This window comes from Coturnix japonica, chromosome 1 (genome assembly GCF_001577835.2).
Source record: "Coturnix japonica isolate 7356 chromosome 1, Coturnix japonica 2.1, whole genome shotgun sequence".
In the NCBI taxonomy this organism is placed as follows: Eukaryota; Metazoa; Chordata; class Aves; order Galliformes; family Phasianidae; genus Coturnix; species Coturnix japonica.
Genome location: NC_029516.1, coordinates 96,276,018 through 96,296,193, shown reverse-complemented (window position 1 = coordinate 96,296,193; position 20,176 = coordinate 96,276,018). Strand labels below are relative to the sequence as shown.

Below are 20,176 nucleotides of genomic sequence, written 5' to 3'. Positions count from 1 at the left end.
TGGCCCACTCAGCTGCATGCTTCTACTGTAAAGTTGAATTCTGGAATTTAAGTTGTCTTGAAAGCTTGGGTGATCCATTATTATTTTACTTTTAACACGTCTCTTCTTAATGGTTCAGAATGATTTCACCTTTTCCCTTGTGGGAAGTTCTTTTCCTTGTGAAACTGGAGAGGCTGTTCATGTAAAGCTGAAGAGTTACACTTGAATTTGGTCTGGGAAAAATTAAAAAAAAGAATTATTAAATCAGATGTTCCATTTAGAGACTTTTCCTGTTTCTTTCAGCTCCTCGATGATTTAAACAGATGGAGTCTACTTCTCATTTCTCCTTTTATTTATCCTGATAAGTTACTAGCAGCGGAGCATATAGCTTTTGTGACAGAAAGTGTTTCAGCTCAGACGGATAACTTGCCGAAATTACCTGTCTCTTCAAAGGAGGTAAACACTTCTCTTTGTTTCGTGTAGAGAAAGTAGTAGTGCAAAGTCTAACGTTGATATGGATGTAGAATTAAGTAAAACTCAAAACACTTGAAAGAACAAATCAATCACGGATTTTGTACGTTTGTAATGTTATTGGGAATAAAAATGTAACCTAGTCATTAAATGATCACTTTTAGTACTCTAGTTCTATTTTCAACTTCTAATAAATGTATCAACATATGATACTAAATACATTTTCATAATTATTTTTATAGTCTATAGAACTGAGGCCAAAGTCAAATTCTTAATTTCTTTGCTTTTCTATAAAATGCAGTTGGGAAATGTTAATGCTTCTTGTTCAGAATTGGTTCTTGTTCAAATAGATAATGTTTGACCTTTAATTCATAATACAAGTGTTGTTGAGGTACAGAACAGACCTCATCGCTGACTGAGGCAAGGAGAGAAGAGTTGGAAAGGCATGCTTGCGTGTCTGGGTAGACAGTAGTAAAACATCTGGTCAGATTGCTGGAATAGCATAAAATTGACAGAGTCCTCCGCTAAATAGGCTATACCACAAGGTAGGACCGCTACCTGTAGGGGGCTAATAAAGTCTCCTCCTGAATTGGCCATGCTTAGCACCCCCACAGAATCATCTGTCATCCTTACTTTCTGGCATCAGGTTACCAGGTCCTTTTAGTTGTTAAAGATGCTGACCCATCTGTAAGTAATTGTGATTCATCAGCTCCCTTGGATGGGAAACATGCTTTTTTTCAGGCAGCTTGTTGTGAGAGATAATCTGGGAGTCAGTCCTATGCAGTAATGAACATAGAAAGCAAAGTGTCTGAGTGCAGGAACAGAAGGACAGGCTACAAACGGGAACCATTCTGGATATCTGCAACCTGATTTTAGTACCCTTTATATAGGCCTTTAAATTGAGAACAAAGCATGGTAATGGAATCATAGAATGGCCTGAGTTCAAAAGGACTGCAATGATCATCCAGTTTCAACCCCCCTGCTATGTGCAAGGTCACCAGTCACCAGACCAGGCTGCCCAGAGCCAAATCCAGCCTGGCCTTGAATGCCTTCAGGGATGGGGCATCCACAGCCTCCTTGGGCAACCTGTTCCAGTGCATCACCATCTTCTGCATGAAAAATTTCTTCGTAATATCTAACCTAAACCTCCCATGTCTCTGTTTAAAACCATTCCCCCTTGTTCTATCACTATCCACCCTCGTAAACAGGCATTCCCCCTCCTGTTTAAATGCTCCCTTCAAGTACTGGAAGACTGCAATGAGGTCTCCCCGGAGCCTTCTCTTCTCTAAGCTAAACAAGCCCAGTTCTTTCAACCTTTCCTCATAGGAGAGGTGCTCCATCCCTCTGATCATTTTAGTGGCCTTCCTGTGGACCCAATCCAAGAGCTCCACATCCTTCATGAACTCACAGTGTACCAAGCAACTTTAATCTTGTGTGCTTCCTTAATGCTTCTGATAAAATAGTTATATTACTTTTGATGCTTGAATTTGCCAGTTTTTCTGGTTTGTTTTCATAAAATCCATGTGGCTCTGCCTGTTATTGTGATGTTTTTCCATACCAAAATCTTTAGAGAAGGCAGTTCTTCCTGCAGTTGATCTTGCGAAAACATAATACTGTTGGTACATTTTATACTTTTCTGTAGCCTTTTCAAACTGAAAAACATGTGTGGTTTATTCTTAGATTGTGAAGTGGTCTGACTATTGTTCACCGTTGGCCTATAAACCTGGGGAACCTTATAAGCTAATTGCTGAAGCAAGTGTAGATAATTTCAGTAACCTTGGAATAGCATTTATGGAAGACAGGCTTCAAATGGATAACGGAATGGTTCCATGCAAGATTGTTTGTGAGTATTTTCACAAAATTGTTTTAAAAAATAAAATGTGTTTGTTTTAGAGCTATGTATATGACCTTCATATCAACATAAATAAGCATTTGGCCTTATGGCAGTGGAGATGGATTCAAGCACTTTTTGCTTATTTTGACTTGTAGTATGGAGGTTGCTCTGAAAGTGATAGAATCATATAGTCATAGAATCACTCAGGTTGGAAAAGACCTTAAGATCATCGAGTCCAACAGTGACTTAACCGTACTATACACTAACTAACAAACCTCCGCTAAATCATGTCCTTGAGCAATGTCTCCTACTTACTTCCATGGAAAGTTTGTGATACAAACACAGTTACACTATTTTAGTAGTGCAAATTCTCAGCTACAAGACAATGTTTCTCAACACTCACAGCATTAGTTATACATTTTTCTTCAGCAATGAACAAAGGCCTGCATGACATGCTCATAAAAATCTCCTCCAGCAGAGATGACCTATTGTTGCTCTTGCCATGTCTGAAATACGCCGCCAACCCCTCACTGTGCTCATGTCCATTTTCGGTCTCCATCAGTGTTCAGAAAACATCAATGAATGTCAGTGGGTGCCATTTTTTTCCACATGGGGAACTGTCATGGCAACAAAATGTAATGGAATATTGGTTGGAAGGTTCAATATCTACTGCCATATTGCCAGTATCCACCTCTGACATTATGTGCCAACATAATAAAATAGGAGACATTGGTTTAGAAGTAGTCCTTGTATTTCTGTGACTCAGAAACTGAAAGACGTAAGTTACCATGTGAAGAGTAATTTTTCTCTCCTCTTTCTCAGTTAATTGGCTCACAGTAGGTATCTTTGCCCTTCTTTTTTTCATTTGTACTTACCAGGAAATTTTTATCTTTGCATTTCTGTTCTTTTTAGGGGAAGGAAATCACACTTGCTATTTGTTTTTTCTTTGGATTTTTAGATCCTATGTATTGCTATAGCTGATTATGTCTCCCTTTCTGCAGATTGGAAGCAGCTCAGATATATCTAATATTTTTTTTCTTTTTTTACTTATGTGAAGCTTTTATTTTACTGCCTTTGACAGTGCAAGAGACATGGTTCAGCATTTCCATCTTACCCAATATCATGACTTTAATTGCTTATTTCAAAACAACCTATTTCAAAACCTTTTATTTCAAAATAACAGCAGTTTTCCACTCTGCCCTCCTTAACGGATCAATGTTTTTCCAAAGGTATTTCCCTTACATTATTTTGTCAATGTTTTTTAGGCACAGACAAAAGCTGAATAACTGATATCTTTATGAGAACTTCTTTACCTTCTCATCTGGTGTTGTTCTGTTAAGAGCATGTCTGAATTGCATATAGTAGTTGTCAGGGTTTGTTTTTCTCCGTGTATTTGTGCACTGCTAATGAATGTTAGTGGGTTTTTTTTAATCTTCATTGTAAATAACAAGTGTTACACTGTCAGTCAGACTTTCTTGAAACAAATAGTCATTATAGTCAATGACTTATTTTAAGAGTATAAGTTTATTCTATTCAAGGGAGTGGTTTTGATGTGTCAAACAGATAACATTTGTAGTATTCTAGAGCCTCTGAAATTAAGCCTTGATTCTGCTGATATAGTGATATTCATCATAGATCTTCTAATACAATTTTTGTAACTCCTAATTCTTTAACTCTTCCAGCTGTCCATTTACAAGAAACTACTCTGGAGGAGTTAAAGCAGGTGACACCGTCTATGAAACAGAAGAGTGTCAGCATTACACAGATGGATGAAACAACTCCCGATACTTTTGGGACTACTGTTAAAACACAATTAAGAGGAGTAGCTGAGTCTGCAGGACAAGATGATTCAGACACAAAAGAAGAACAACCTAAGCTAGGGAAAAAAAATGAAGATGAATCCAGCAGCCTATCTGACAAAGAGACAGGCTTTGGAGAACATCATCACTTGCATCTTTCCAGCTGTCATGAATGTCTGCAACTTGAAAACAGCACTATTGAATCAGTCAGATTTGCCTCTGTGGAAGACATTCCAGAACTTCCCGATGATTGTAGTAGCAAACTGGAAGAGAATGGTGATTGTCTAACAGCAGGAATAAAGAGAGTTAACCTTGCTGGAAAGCCCCCTAATATATTGATTTATGTTGGGTCTGGATCTGCAAAAGTGGACTTTGAGCAAGTAAAATCAATCATTCAGGAATGTGTTGATACAGATAGCTACACCATCTACCAGTTGCATGAGGAACAAGTTTTGAAAGCACCATGGATTGATAATTCACTGCTGTTGATCATTGCCACAGGAAGGCCTATTTCTGAGAAGAACCAAAAACAGTTCATGAAGTTTTTATCTAAAGGTGGAAAGATTCTAGGGTTATCTTCCTCTTTTACATTTGGTGGTGTACAAATAAAGACGAAAGACAAACTGAAGAGGACTGTTCATGAATTAGTGGTCTCTAAAATGGACAGAACTGAAATGAAGTTAAATCTTTTGATCAGTGGCTGTATGTTTGAGGTAGCAATGGAGGAAGGGAGCAGCAAAGCGAAGCCATTGAGTTACTTAAATAATGCTGATAAAGATATAGTTATTGTTCATCTGCCTTATGGAGACAATGGAGGAGAAGCCATTCTTTCTCAGGTAGTGTGTATGCAAAAGCATTAATATGCTCGTTGGTACACAGTGTTGTTGTGTTCTAAAAAAGTTCATTTGTTTACCTGGCATGCTCTTTGGAATGTTTGTCAAGGGGCAAATATGGATATATGTCTTAGTGAATGTACAAGGGCTCTGAATACAGAATGGTATTCACTTTATCCTCAGGAAACCTAAAGAATGGGAGAAAAATGTCACTGCTGTTCCAGGTTCTTGTTTTCACTATGTAGCCATGCATGTGTCAGTCATGCACGGTTGCTGTGGATGGTAGAGGAAATGACATATGCATAGTAAGAAAGCCTCTTCAAAGGCAGAGCTACCAATTTCTAGTGCTTTAACCATGTTAAAACTGCACTTTGCAGACTTTGGGAAATGGGAGCAGGAAAAGCAGAGTAATTGATGAACTCTGGGTAAAAGCCTAGGCAGGCAAAATAAAAACTTAGGTACAAATATACGAAATATGATGAAAAAGAGAGTCAGAAGAGGAAATATAATAACACATGCAAGGAACTTTAAAGAATTTTCCTTTTGAGTTCTAAGAATAAGGTAGCCAGATCGCTTTGAAAAAAGTACATGAGAAAAGTCCCAGACTATTGTTGTGTACTGTGTGTATAAAAAACTGCCATACAATTTCTTGCATGAACAAGTAGCTATAATAAAGATTAGTCTCTGACAGTGCTGAAATGCCACTGTTGATTTAGATCTGTTTGTGCTGTTTTTCTGGTATTGTTTGCCTAACCCTATTTGTGTACCAGCACTGTGAATGAACTAAACAGTTTAATGCTTTCTTCAGTAGTGTTCTGGGTAAAGATAATATCCAGATGGATGTTGGCCTTGCTGATCTGTAGTTTAAAAAAGCAAAACCAAAACAACCTCCTCACACCTTTATTCATTTAGGTTGTATTTCTTCCATATACAATCAAAATTGAAACAACTTGAAATTTTAAATGAACCTTTTTTGCTTTCTAAAAGTTGATGAGTATATTTGCAGTCAGTAACATATGCTTATAATTTTGGGGAGGAATGGAGAGGTCTGGTCAGCTGAAAACACTTGTATTTTTTCTTTTTCTTTCCCAGAGTCTTCCTTCAGGATTTGAACTCTTAACTAACATTCTGCATCTTAGAAGTAAAGAGTTAGAGATTCAGGGGAAAAAAAAAAAATAATTTAAACTTGCAATTTGAGATAAGGGAGTTAAATAGAACAGAAAAGGAAGGGAAAATAATGATGGTGAAAGATCGTACAGAGAAAGTGGTGCTCAGTGAAGTACTCACCGCCCACCAACCAGTGCCCAGCCACTCCTCAAGCAGTGGCTGCCACTATTCTTCTCTTCCCGGCTTTGTAGTTCAGCATGACACCGTGTGGTATGGGACCATGGGATGTCCCTTTGGCCATTTTAGGTCAGCTTTCTGGCTGTGTCCCCTCCCAACTGCTTGTACAACCCCAAATCTTTGCTAGCAGAGCAGTGCAAGGAGCTATCCTTGGCTCTGTGTAAGCATTCTTACACAACTAGTAAACAACTAAACTCCAACATCAGTGTGTGAACAGTGTTATTTTCATCTTAAATCCATACACAGCACTGTACCAGTTACAAAGATGAAAGTTAACTCTGTCCCACCTGAAAGCAGGGTACTATCCTCAGTTTAAGTTAAATCTGCTAGCGTTTTGGAAATTGGGATATGTAGCAACATGCTTGTAACTCTGGTGTAAGTTTTGCTACCCATGTGATCCATCTGTACTTGGACTGGAAAATCAGTTAGATACCATTGCTATTCATTTCTGCAAGTTCCATGGTAAGACCTGCTTTGCTGTGCCATTTAGATGAAATCTTCTGCTGTAATAAAACTTAAAACTGCAAAAAGTTTTCAACAGGAAAAGAAAAAAAAAAAAAAGAAAAAAAAAAAGGATGTTACAGTGTAGCTTCAAAAATCAGATTAAAAGGATTAGAGTGTCATTTTATAATTTCAAATGACTTTCAGTTTGGATTTGAGAGAGCTCATTGTTTTCCTTTCGGGAGGCTGACAGTGACATCAGCCATTAAATATTCTGCAACAGAGACTTGTTGTTTCCCTTTTTTCTGTACTCTTTTGTTGTCCATTTGTTCTACCCACCCTGGCTACCTTCAGCAAATTTCTCAGAATTTTAGTGAAATAGATCATCAATAAAAGATGAAGAACATCATTAAAATGTGCAAAATGGGAGAAATTAACACAGTGACTTTTGATTTTCATCAGATGTGTGTCCCTGAAGCAGTATACAAGGGCATCTAAACATTTTGAAACAGCCAAATAAAAGTAGGCCTTGAAGGTATTTCATTTCTTCTGTTAAACAACTGCTTAAGCCCTGAGATTTGTTTATGTTCAAAGTCCTTTTCTGGGGTTCTGATCTACTGTTTGAAGACATTTCTTTAGCTGCACTTTTGGCTACTTAATGTGTATAACTCAATAAGGATGTGTTCTGGCAGACTTCTGTTGATCTTGTGCAACCTCTGATAAAGGTTATTCAATATTAATGCAATTCTGATTTTGCACAAGCCAGAATATGACTAATGTTGCTGTTGGTTTTAAGATGCCCTCTTGCAGTAGTTTGAGTTAATCAATGTATACAAGTTTGAACTTCTCCTTCAGAAGAAATGAGTTATTGTGTAGATGTTAGATAAAATTGTTATATACTAGCAACTGTGTTCCCTGAATGTTAAGATATGAATAGATACTCCCTAGTTGTTAGTAGGGTGATAGTATCCAAAATGTAGGTGTGATGAATATGTGAGAAACTTTTCAGTTATGCTATTTATGCAACCACAGTCAGGATGGAGCTGTTTTAGTTGAGCACATCTCTCTGTGCCAGTATAAAATGTGTAATCCAGCAAAATGATTGTTTAAATTCTCTTTGCACGTATCCTACCAGGTGCATTTGGAACTGGATACCAATTCTATGGATATCCAAACTGAAGAGGATTTTAATTTGCTTAAGATGAGCAATCCCAAGAGATACGAAGTTCTCAAGGAGATTTTGATATCACTTGGCCTGAGTTGTGAATTAAATGAAATTCCTATGTTGACGCCTATTTACCTTCTCTCTTCTGATGAGGTAAGGCTTCTACTTACATTTGAATTGCCTGGCAGTTACATGACAAGGCAAATTCAGTGTTCACTTTCAACATGGCTGGTTAATGTGGTGGGTTGGTTTGTTGTTGTTTTTTGTTGTTTTTTTTTAAGAGCTTTGTCATGAATGAACAAAAAGCTTAATTTCTACTCTGTTATTTTATTACCTGTTTATGGTAGTTTTGAATTTAACAATGAGAGCATATTTACTGTCTATTTTAAGAGTTTTGCTTACTTATATGCTTCTGAGTATCAAACATAAATCTGTGATAAGCTATGGAAGGAACTAATTTAAGCAATGGGAACTGTTTTTCTTTAAAACTAGGTGGAAAGTTCTGTATGGGTTGGGAACATAGATCACACGACATAAAATTGTGTGACAGGCAGATCCAGACTAACTCATAATTCTGCAAGCCAATTCTTTGTCATTTCTCTTCACTTAATTCCATTTACTGCTATGAATCTGAGTGTTCAGCTTCATGACAGTGCACAGTGATGTGCAGGAGCAGGCTTTGCCTCTGAAGACCAATGCAAAGAATGCATTGAATACTCCAGCTTTTTCTACAGTGTTTGTCACTAGATTCTTCCCCATGCATCAAGGAGAAAAGCACCAAGGCTTTCCTTGAATAACTTCTTTGAAGTTGAAAATCATTGTAACCCATACTTCCTACTGCTACTGTCCGGCACTAAATTAACTCTAGGATATTTAACTTCCTGAGTTTCATCTGTAGATACCCGAGTTATGTTTTTATATGCTTATTGCAATACCTGTCCTTGTTTCTACTTTACATACATTCTTTTTCTACATTAGTTCATTGAATTCTCCCTGTTTAACCAATCAAGCCTGGTCTTTCTGCATAACAGTGTTTTATAGCAAAGTTCTTCATAAAGATATTATACAAATGAGTTATATTGCCTGGGTAACCTTCCCTGTGTGATTTCTTTCCAAGGAATCCTAACAAGCAATTCCTTGAATAAGCTGGAATCTACTTTCCCAGGACATAACCCTCCCATTTACCTTCCTAGCCTTTCTTCAGATCGTATATTCTCATCATTGCTGCAGTCAGTGCAGCTGTCTGTGACCAAATTTGAAACAAGCACTTGTCTCTCTGCCTGCAGTAAACTCAAAAGAATCAGTTTTGTGTCTGCTTGGAAGACAAAAAAGTAAATTAAAACTCATTTAAGTTAGCTAATTTTTATCCAAACTTGCCATCTAGTGGCACATTACAGGTTGCAGTCCATTAATGGTTTTCTTAAATATACATACTATATAGCTAAATCCCACACCAAAATTGTTTTGTAAATGTTGTTTCTCCATAGTATATTTTATTTTCACTGTGGCCATAGCATGTTTCCAGGATATTGTGTGAGATGAAGTTGCAACTTGTGTGTAAGAACTACAGTTAATAATGAAGAAATAACACAGGAAAATAAGTAAAGAAGTATGCAGTAGGTGAGCTTTCTAACAAGTTACTTATGTTAAACATGACATATGTAGAAAAATAAGTTTTCTCATTTTTCTATATACAGTGAAATGTATCTATTATTTCAGAAATACTTAAACAACATATAGGTTTACAGCATATATCAGATGTATCGGAAAGGGAAGTTGAGGAGCTGCCTTGAAAGCTTTGTTATTCTTGAACTTTGATCTATTTTCTATGTCACTATTGAGAGTATTTGCCATATGGGTCTCTGGGATGTACTGGAGTGTATATGCCTTTCCTGAGAGATTAACCAAGTTAATCACTGGCAACAAGTGATTTTTTGATTTATTTATTTATTTATTACATTTTTCTGTATTAAGAAATGCGATGATAAGTCACTGATGAACAGGCAAGCTCATAATGTCTTGATAGCAGCTGCCAATAGCAGATACTTAGGCAAAAATGGAAGAATGACACATGTGGTGCTCCTCCTTTCTAAGAGCTGGCAGTTCATTAATTCATTTCTTTTTCAAGCTGAAGGTTGCATCTGTAACCACTCCATGTAAAAATCACTAACCTCGACAGATTTTTTCTAATTCTACTAAGAAGCTATGAGCTCATTTTGCTTATATGTGAGAAATATTTGATTTTGTTCTTTATTTTCTATTGCATTAAGAAAAACCCTTTTTTCCTTGTTTTTAGCTCTTTGAATTTTACATACTATTTGACTTAGCTATTTTTTTCCCTTCAATTTACAGTAGATCTGTTTCCTGTTCTATGTGGTTTATTTGGTTTATCCTAGCTATTCCCTTTCCTTTTTATCACTCCATGACTTCCACCATACCTAATACCTTCTACACTTTGAACTTTAGGTAAAACTTACTCAGCTTTATTGAATGAGTAATATCTTCCTCAGCCCCAAATTTCTGAACAGTCTGTCATTACATTATCAGTGCAACATTGTTAACTTGTAGTTCTTTCTGCCTACTCTTAGGAGAGGTCTTAGGAGAACTACAGATCAGTATATGAAGAAATTAGCAAATATATAATTATCTACCACATAGCAACCTCCATTTAAAATTAATTTTCTTCAAAAAAAAAAAAAAAAATTAGAAAGACAGATGTTAATATTTTTTGCCTTTAGCATATGAAACAAAAATCTATTTTGAGATGGAATGTCATATATTTGGGAAGAAATATTTAAACTTTTGACCCGATTTACACTGAAAATTACATAATTTTACCATTGGAGAAAAGTGTTAGAGGTAGAACGGTCAAACTTTTAAGTGATGTATCAGCTTCTTAAGGCTTTGCTGCTAGATTTGTGCTGCTGATGTTCTAAAACAGGCAGAGATCTCCAGCTTTTCTGTGGTGAAGCTGGAGACAGAGTGAGTTAGAGGCTGTACTAATTGAGCATTGAATGTTATTTACTCTTAGATGAATAACTGATTCTAAACAATGGAAGTTATATCGCAGTGTTACCTCTCTTGGGGCAACATATTTATGTTACTTGTCAATAGGAAGTTAAAATATCAGACTGAGATGTCAAACTGGAAAATAAAAGTTGAACAAGTTATGTGTGGCACTTTACAAATAATATTAGTACTGTGAGTAATTCCCATATCTCAGGTATTTTCAATTTTATTCTTTTTTCCTTTGTTTCTTTTGTTTACTTGACTGTTTCTAAAAATGGCCACAGTTTGATATTGAAATTCTGGTATTATTGTGGCTTTGAATTCAAGTAAAAGCTCTTTTTAAAAACTTTTTTCTTTTTCTTTTTTTTTAATATACATTATACATTTTATATATGGCCCATGACAATTCCTCTTAAAACTCGAAGCAGCTGGGGCAAGCCAAAAGGTTGAACACCTCTCCTCTAATACCTGAATAATGGATGATATTGTCTGTCTGGTTAGAGGTTCATGTCTTACCATATGGAATTATGCTAGTCAAATCCTCAGCTCATGTTGGCTTCTATTGGTGATGAAAGATTGCTATGACAGCTTGTATGTTTTATTCATGGTCTCCTTTCTTGTAAATACAGTGTAAGATAATGGGCCTGGAAAGCAGCAACGCTCAAGGCAACTCTTTCATCACAGGGTTTTTTACACTAAGACTTGCAAGTAAGGTTTACTTCCGATATGACATTTAAAATTCAGTTAGCTGGGGAAAAACATTTTATTGATATAGTGCTACAACAACAATGAAGGCAGTGTTTGAAAGGCCGATCACTTGTTGGGTAAAAGTTAAGTTTAATCTACAGAACTTGTTTGTCTTAGAAGTTGTTTTAGTGTCAAGTATGGATATTGAAATACAGGGCTTTTCTACTCTCTTTGATCTGATACAACACGGTCAAGCAAATTGTAAGCTTGTGTAGTTCTTTAAAAACAAAATTTTGTGTCACCATAGTGCAAGTAAAATGTAAGTGTTTAAACAAATGGTGATCACTGTATGCCTGTTATCTGGCCCCCATATGCTCAGTGGTAGCTTCAAGCATAGAGATCTGATTATTTCTGCAGCTTTGCCTTGAAACCCTCAGATATTTACTCTTTCACATTAGCATTATAAAGGATATTTTTTTTCAGAAATGAAGGCTAGGATTTTATTTTATTGCTCTAAGTTTCAGCACAACATATTCTTGGTTTCATGGAAACTGGAAAAAAAAGTTCACTCCTCAAAGTATGGGAGATATTTGAAAGAATAGTGATTATCTCCATTAGGAAACTTGTTATTCCCACACATTTGCTCGTCTGATGCTTCTTAGACTTGACGAGTGACTCAGGCTGTGTTTGGCTGAGTCAGTTTTTTCATCATCTTCCAAATGAATGGCAGCCAAATCATGAAATATAAGCAGTCTTTGTTGCTTAGGCTAAGCTAGTAGCCATCTTTTAAATGGTATGCTCTTCTGGAATAATAACAGGGCAGTACAAAGATATTTACTGAAGTTTGAATTTGAGGGATTTAACCTTTGTTTATTGGAGACAGAGAATAATTTAAAAGTATAAATGAAAATCTCTTGCACTTCAGACTTGCTTTTAGAGGACACTTTGAGATCCAGAATAGCATGCTCAAACATAAACAGTAAAGGTGAATTTGTGTATTTGAATAGCTGGGGTACATCACAGCAGAATCAACTGGGCCAGTTCTACATTTTGAGGTCTGCTTGAAAATTCCAAGTCCATTATGTCAGCAAAGAGAGTATGAAGTTACTTTATCCTGAGTAAATCTTTCTTTGAGGATGGGAAATTTGATCTCCTAGCTAGCGCTATAATGAACATAGATTTCAGGGTACATTTTAAGTCAGTTTTTCTGAAATATTTCCATATGTATTAGTGCCTATTGTAGAACTTGAGATCCAACTGCAAAACTCGTATTTAATAAAGTGTTAAAGTTATAAAAAGTTACACTAAAGTTCAAAAGCCTGTTCGTTTTTGTTATCTGATAACTTTGTGCTTAAAAGTGTATCATCTACAGAACAGGAGAACTTGTTCTTTTGTATCATCCACAAAGTGTGAGCATTGTTCTTGTCTTTTAGCCAGCGGGACAAAAAACAGGAGCCTTTAGGAAAGATTTTTTTCCAGAAAGGCAATTTGCTTCTTGCTTTAAGTTCAGGAGTAACCTGAGAGCTGAGAAAACTGGTGAATGAAATGCATGCTGTTGTGAGCTATCTTATGAGCACTGGTGAATAGTTTGTGTCTGGATTTTTTACTTTTGCTTATGTATTATTATTATCATTTTAGTTGAACTCTGCCTTACTGCCAGAAGTCCTTGTATGTGAAAGCATTGACAATTTGTCTTTTGGCTAGAAGGTAGATATCTTTTAGTGAAGGTAATTCTGGAAAAAAGGAGCCTGTAACATAAATGAACAATGTAAATATAGGTGTACCTATCAAACACCCTACTTTATGTGTTGATTTTCTATCATTCTGAATGGAATGACCTTCTAAGAGGGGATAGGTATTTGTCAGTCAGCAGCAGTTAAAGTGGTGAGGATATGTACAGGGACTGTTACGTGTCTTGGCACTTCAGAGGTCTGCTGGACAGAGGAATATAGAAAATTGTTCATCTGAAAGCTGTCTTTGCCCTGACTGAGGTAATAAGCTGCTGCAGATTCCTATTTTTCAGAATGGCTGAGGTTGGAAGGGGCCTTTTGTTGGTCATCTGGTCCAACCTTCTGCTTAAGCAGGGCAGCTTAGAGCATGTTGCCCAGGACCATGTCTAAGTTGCTTTTGAAGATGACAGATGGATGTAGAGTAAGCACTGTGTATCTTCCTCTGTTCCCATCTGATCTCTGTTATTCTATGTACCTGTATTTGCATAGTTTCCTCTTACAGGTCTGCTGGATCTGCCCAAATGTAACTCTCTGTGACTGAAACACACACCTCATTCTTGTCTCCTCCCAGCTGGCAGGCCTGTCTGTATTAATGAGGCAGTAACTTGTGGGGGACTGAGTGTTGCTGTGAAGGAAGGAAGGGGCTGTCACGTGGAAAGTGGGATAGGGGAACTTGGGGACATAGTGATCGATGAGGTACAATGATACCAGCTCTAAGTATAACTACAGTTATACTGGTGGAGTCATCGACCATGGGAGTGTTCAAGAAACGTCTGGATGTTGTGTTGATGAATATGATTTAGCCGGGAAGTATTGGTAATGGTTGGACTAGATGATCTTCTAGGTCTTTTCCAACCTTGATAATTCTGTGATTCTGTGATACAGTTGGTCATTTTATGGGGTGAAGCAATGACTTGAAGGCTTGCTGATGCCTGTGCTCATCTCCCTAGATGATGGAGATGATGGGTGAAACCAAGAGAGGTATTTGAAATAACAATAGCAACTGCATGTAGGGGTTGTGGACAAAAAGATTATGAAGGGTGTAGTGCTTAAACTATTTGATACAATCACAGGAAACTAGGCTTTCCTGGCTCTCTGTTTGGATGCTACATATTTAACCTGTCATATAGTGCAAAAAAAACTAATAAACTATAAATGGATTTTTGGTAACTTTTGGGAAAAGAACTTAAGTATCTAACAGAAATTGCTTTTTGTAGATGCCAGCTCTGTTATAGAGGCTCTTACTGACAGCTGAGTTTGCTTCTACTGGCTCTATAATTATCAGAAGGCTAAATTATTTCTCAATTACTTGTTCATACTTGCGTGTTTCTTCATACTTCTGTTTGGATCTCTGGATTGATGAATTACTGGTGTACAGCCAGTATTTTCAGTGAATTCACCAGGGAATAGACTGTCTAGCATTGTGAGACTTCAGTATTGATCACCTACCTGGTGTTGGCATTGCATTAAGATCAACAAGAATCCCTATTCCTCTAAGAAGCTGGAAGCAGTGGAGGCTTTTTATACAGCTCTTTGAGTGAGGAAAGGTACCTTACCGCTAGGGGTCACTTATTAGCTAAATTTAGAGAACACATTGAAAAGCCAATAATATGGAAGGGATGGAAAAGACTTTATACACAGTGCATTGTGTTTAGATTTGCATTAAAATTTCTGTGTGCATTTGCAGCAACTGGCCTATATAGTATTTCCTCAATTTTAAAACTGTGTTGTAAATGTTACAAGATCAATGATATGTAGTGTCAAAAATACGGTAAAACATTTGAAATTAGGAAATCTTGATGAAAGATGAGAGAGACTCCGAAAGTGGAACCAAGTAATTCCAGGTGGTTGCTTCCTAAAGTTATCGTTCACTTTTCTGCTATTACACTCCAGGGAATACTTAACATGTATTGGTGGGAGGGAAAAAAAGAAATGTGGCAAATATTCCCTTTCTTTTACATTTATTTTGTTAAGAAAGTGTTTGGGTGTTTTTTCCTTGTGCAATAGCCGCAAAATGCTGTTTAAGTTGAACAGTGGTGAATAACAAACTTCAGTTGCATTACAGTTTGTAAACAACTTTTGACTATGTACTGAGTTGGTAAATACATTGGACGATCATTTAGAAAGCACAAGAAGCTTGGAGAAATGAAAGAAAATACCTAGCTTATAGCAACATCCGTGAAAAGGCTCTTAATGCTGCTGTGAGAGCTAAAATCTAGTGCCTTTGTACTGGGGAGCATTTAATCTTATTTAGAACCAGCTCTGATATGAAATTGGTGTGTGCTGACATCTAACCAAAGTGCAATTTATTGAAATTTTATTCTGCCATGTTTCAGGGCTTGCTTTATTCAAATCAATATGCAAATCAATACTTCACTGTCATTTTCTTCTGTAGGTGTGAACTTTCTGTACTGTATAGAGTAGAAGATATAAGCTATTCTGAAACTATAATGATGTGATATATATTTAAAGCTTTTCAGAGCTAAGTCTTCATCTGTTTTGTTAATTTCTCACTCTTGAAATTATAGCATATAGTATTTTGACTGAATACTCTTTCTTGAATACAGGTCATTCAGTGTAGAGCGGTGCTAGCCAGTGTGTAAGGCTGAATTTTTTTTTGTTTTCAGTTTATGTTTGAGTTTGCAATAAGAATCTAAGTAAAAAAATGCTGAAATCCACAGTGGCAAATTAATCCATAGTCATGTTGGCTGTGCGTCTAGTACAGGCATACATTCTAACTTAGTGCAAAGGCTTCAATTAAAGTGACTGGTTTTGGATTTGGTTTCAGCACTCTGTAAGTTGTAACTGTTAAACCTTCTGGAGTCAGAGTTCATCTGCCTTTGAGCAGATGGGTGATTTTAGATAGCAAGAATCCATAACTTGTGACAAACGCTCTGGAGATCCATGGCAATTTGGCATTGATTCATTTACTATGACCTCACTGGTAAAGATCTGACAAAAGTGGAGTATTTCCAAACTTAAAAAACTTGAGATTCTCTGACTGTTGGTGGGGCCTGTAGCTAATTTATGTAAGTGAGACTGGGAAAATGAGAACAGGCTTGGCATCAGCTGGAGTCCTGTGAGATGCTATCATGTTACTGTTGCTCAGAAATGACGATACATTTCCACAATGGGAAATCATCATAGTGGTTATCTAACAATTTAATTAGGGCTTCATTCGTGTATTTACTTTAAAACAAACTATAGCTAGGTGTTACAGGATCATGCATTTTAATTAGAGGTAGAAGCTGAGTAAGTAAGAGGAAATACGAGTCAAAACAAGACAAACTGCAAACACTGTCTGTTATTTGAACAGTGTATTTATCACACTGAAGTCTTCTGAATGTATTTCTTTAACTGTCAGCAATTCTCTGACAATTCAGCTACTCAATAATGTTGTTGATACCTTATGAAGAAGTTCATTATTGTGAGAAAAAGAATAATTCACAACAAAAAGCTTTTTAATTAAGTTTATTGAGCTGACATTCCCGTATTCTCAGAGTTTGCTGTACAAATGTTTATACTGGAGAATATGGAGAATGCAAAAAATATTTCAAGTGTGGCTTCTGTCAGTAGTTGGTAAGAAGAGGTTGACTTACAAATGCGTTCATTTTTTGACAGTTCATTTTAAGAAATGATTAATAAGAAATGATTTGAGGTTTCTGCCATGTTGAGGAAATCCTGAAATTCCAGGTGCAGTGGGAATGGAATTTAGCATGTGACTATCTGGCTGACTTTATGGAAAGGCTCAGTGCTGTCATTACATGCCAGTTAAGGCTTGAAGGAAAGAAGGGTTTGAAGTAAGTTGCAATACAAATATTACAAATATTACAAATTTGTAAATCATTTTACCCAATTACTTGGCAGTTCTAGTGGTGGCATTAATTAGAGGATTTATACAAGTAATGAAGCAAGGTTTCACAATTATTTGAAGAAATTCAGTTAAAAAAGGAAAATCAGAATACATTTTGTTTTCCCAGTAATGTATTTTTCTTTTGCCCGTGAAAGTATCCTCTTGAAAGATGCTGCAGTCACGTCTATCAAGCAGTTCTTACAGTTATGGGCAGAATTGCCTGATTTTATATCTTTGCAGGATTTGAACCAGTCACTGTTCTTTATCTGTGTCAGCACCAAAGAATCAACAGCACTGCTGGAGTTCTGTACCTGAGTGCAGTACTGAGTCTCTATATGATTACATCTTCTTTTAGTAGCCATACTGGCAACTTCAGGTTTCAGAAATGAAGTCCTCTTTCTTTAACCCTTTGTACATGGATGATATAATAGAGATTATGAAAATGAGACTGGACTAGAGAAAAAGACCTGAAAAAAGTAGAGATGTGAATTTTTCGTCATTTAAATTGGAGCATGACTCTTCACTGATGAGGATAAGAATTTTTTTGAGAGGAAAAAACCTGAAGAACTACTTGGTCTTCTTTGATACTGGATGAAAGAGAAAGCAAATGCTGTGTGGGTGGAGAGAGAGGAATGGGGCAACAGCTGAAGAGGCAGAGGTAAGAAGTGAGTTTTAATCGCATGGAAAACAACTTCTGTTGCTGCATATTCTAGCATTCCCCACAGCTGCTAGTTATAATGCATATTTAAAAAACACTGGTCATCAAATAACGTTAATTTAAGCAATAACGTTACCTAGACAAACTGAAAGTACACATCAGACTACCAACTATTAAATGATAATCACTTTATTCAGTCTCTTGTTTCTCTGTCTATTTAGTTCAAGGAACAGAGACCCAAATTGTCTCTATTTAACCAAGGATAAATTAATCATTAGATGTCACAGTCTGAGTGTGCAGATTTTCTCTGTAGCTTGAGTTCATTAGCTTTCATGGAGCTATTCTGAATCTTTATTTATTTATTTTTCATTTTATTATTCAAGATCATTCCTGAAACTTTTTATTTCCATCTGATTTGTTAACTGTCTGATTTGGGAATGTTAATCAAGAGTCTTCAACACAGGTTCATAGTTAGTCAGTTAGATGTTCATCTTCTGAGTAGATAGCACAGGGCTATCTTATAGTGTTTTAAAGCTTTTACTCCATTCTGTTGCGATTCTTGATTTTTAGAAGTGTTGTCTAGGTAGGAAGTTGTAGTTTTTGTCTTTGTTTCTCTATGACTCTTGGCTATTTTTTTTTTCTTTTTAGTATTATTACAGGGCTCTGTATTTCAGCTTTACCATTTTCATGGTCAGACAATGTCTGGAAGGCTTGATACAACCATGTGAATTGGGAGCGGGAATCGTCTTTCATTCACAGGCTGCTCAGCCGGTGTGAAAAATCATATTAACCTGTATTGTTACTCCACGTAAAAGCTTTCACACCTTGTCAAAGTGCTTAACCTCACTACTGCTCTGCAGTCACTAAACCTTTCCAATAGCATGTATTATAGTCCATACACAGCAAGCATTTACTACTTAAATAAATGTACAAAGTTTTACCAGAAGGTTGTTTTTTGTTTATTGTATCCACTTCCCTATTCCCCCACCCTCCTTCTTTGATGGCATTTCCTAACCTGGGTTAATAACACATTTTAATGGGCAGAGTCTGAAAAATGAATTCAGGTGTGCTATTCAGTGGAGTCCTAAGGCAAGAGCCTGTTTCTGTGCATTGCATTGTATTAATACTAGTCTCCTTAAGCTGTATTCAATATAGAATATTATAATTTCTGTTAATGAATTTCACTTCAGAAAGCTTTATTTGACAGATTGTGTCTTCCCTCAACTGTTATAACAGTGATAGAAAATAAATATTCATAAGCACATAAACAGACGGTTATCCTCAGAAACAAGTCAAGGGAATCAAAAGTCCATCAGAGTAAATAACGTGCCATTTTTGTAAATGGCTCTGAATGCTTGTATTTGCTTCCATTGATCATTTCTCTTACACTGCTTCTTTCTTGACACTTTTCTTGTTTATTTCCTTGAGTGCAGTGTTTCCCAATTTGCTGTTGAAAAAAAAAATAGAAAACAACCATATTTCAGTCATGAGTTCTGTTTTCCACTGCATTGTCTATAGTATGATAACTTCTGCATGTCAGTTTGGTCTCTTGGAATAGAGCTAGTGGTGTGTGACTTGATTAAAGTGAGCTCACTCCTGGAGTGGCTTAAGGGAGAAGGATTTGTCATCTTAAATGTTCATCCGTATCCCCACGAGGGCTAAGTGTGATTCATGTCCACCTTTGAATGACAAATTGCATTTTTGTTTATTTATTTGTTTGTGGGTTTTTTTTTTCTTCCCAGTTTACCTCTGATAATTGCAGGAATGCTTTCAGATGGCTGCTGTCTGGGGAGGCTGGTTCTAAGGCTAGTTTCACAAGCTACCTCAGTATCACAAATCTCATAGTTATAGGCAGGTGTACTGTGTGTTTGGCTACTATTTGGATATTCTTTTCTCTTTGGGTAAAAAAGTTACTTATTTCTTTTGAACATGAGCATTAGATATGAAAGAACTGCTATGTGTTCAAAAAGAACAACAAAACCAAAACACAAACTAAAAGTGAATGTAAGAGCGGTTTGTATTTTTTACAGCTAATCACTATAGTATGTGCACATGAATACTGTATTTTTTCCATATTTTGTAAGAAAAATGTATTAATTTATAAGTTGAATATAATCAAGACTTTCTTCAGTCAATTTGATACCAACATTTTATACTACTATATATGATGTATTTGTAAAGTATGAAGCTTAACTTTTTTTTTTTTTTTTTTTTTTTTAAATTTTTAGTTCAAAGCCATAGCTGTAGAATATGTAGTTGCCTATCAAATTTACAAAGATGCCATGCTCATGTTTTTCAGGATCCTGGATTAGGAAGGATGTCATAGTTGCAATGAACTTCAGTAGTTGTTATTTTAATGCTGTTGTACTCTCT

The 20,176-nt window shown here is 36.3% G+C and overlaps 1 protein-coding gene across 3 annotated transcripts in view; it reads left to right on the top strand.

The window, feature by feature from the left end:
• HLCS (holocarboxylase synthetase) overlaps positions 1–20,176 on the top strand; it is a 113,510-nt gene that overhangs the window by 3,201 nt on the left and 90,133 nt on the right. For 2 of the 3 annotated variants that reach the window (XM_015882290.2, XM_015882296.2), the window contains exons 2-5: positions 283–435; positions 2,131–2,293; positions 3,967–4,919; positions 7,837–8,019. In XM_015882290.2, coding sequence (XP_015737776.1) covers positions 283–435; positions 2,131–2,293; positions 3,967–4,919; positions 7,837–8,019 — 1,452 coding nt within the window. The remainder of the gene's footprint in view (positions 1–282; positions 436–2,130; positions 2,294–3,966; positions 4,920–7,836; positions 8,020–20,176) is intronic. The other variant, XM_032448882.1, reaches the window with a different exon arrangement.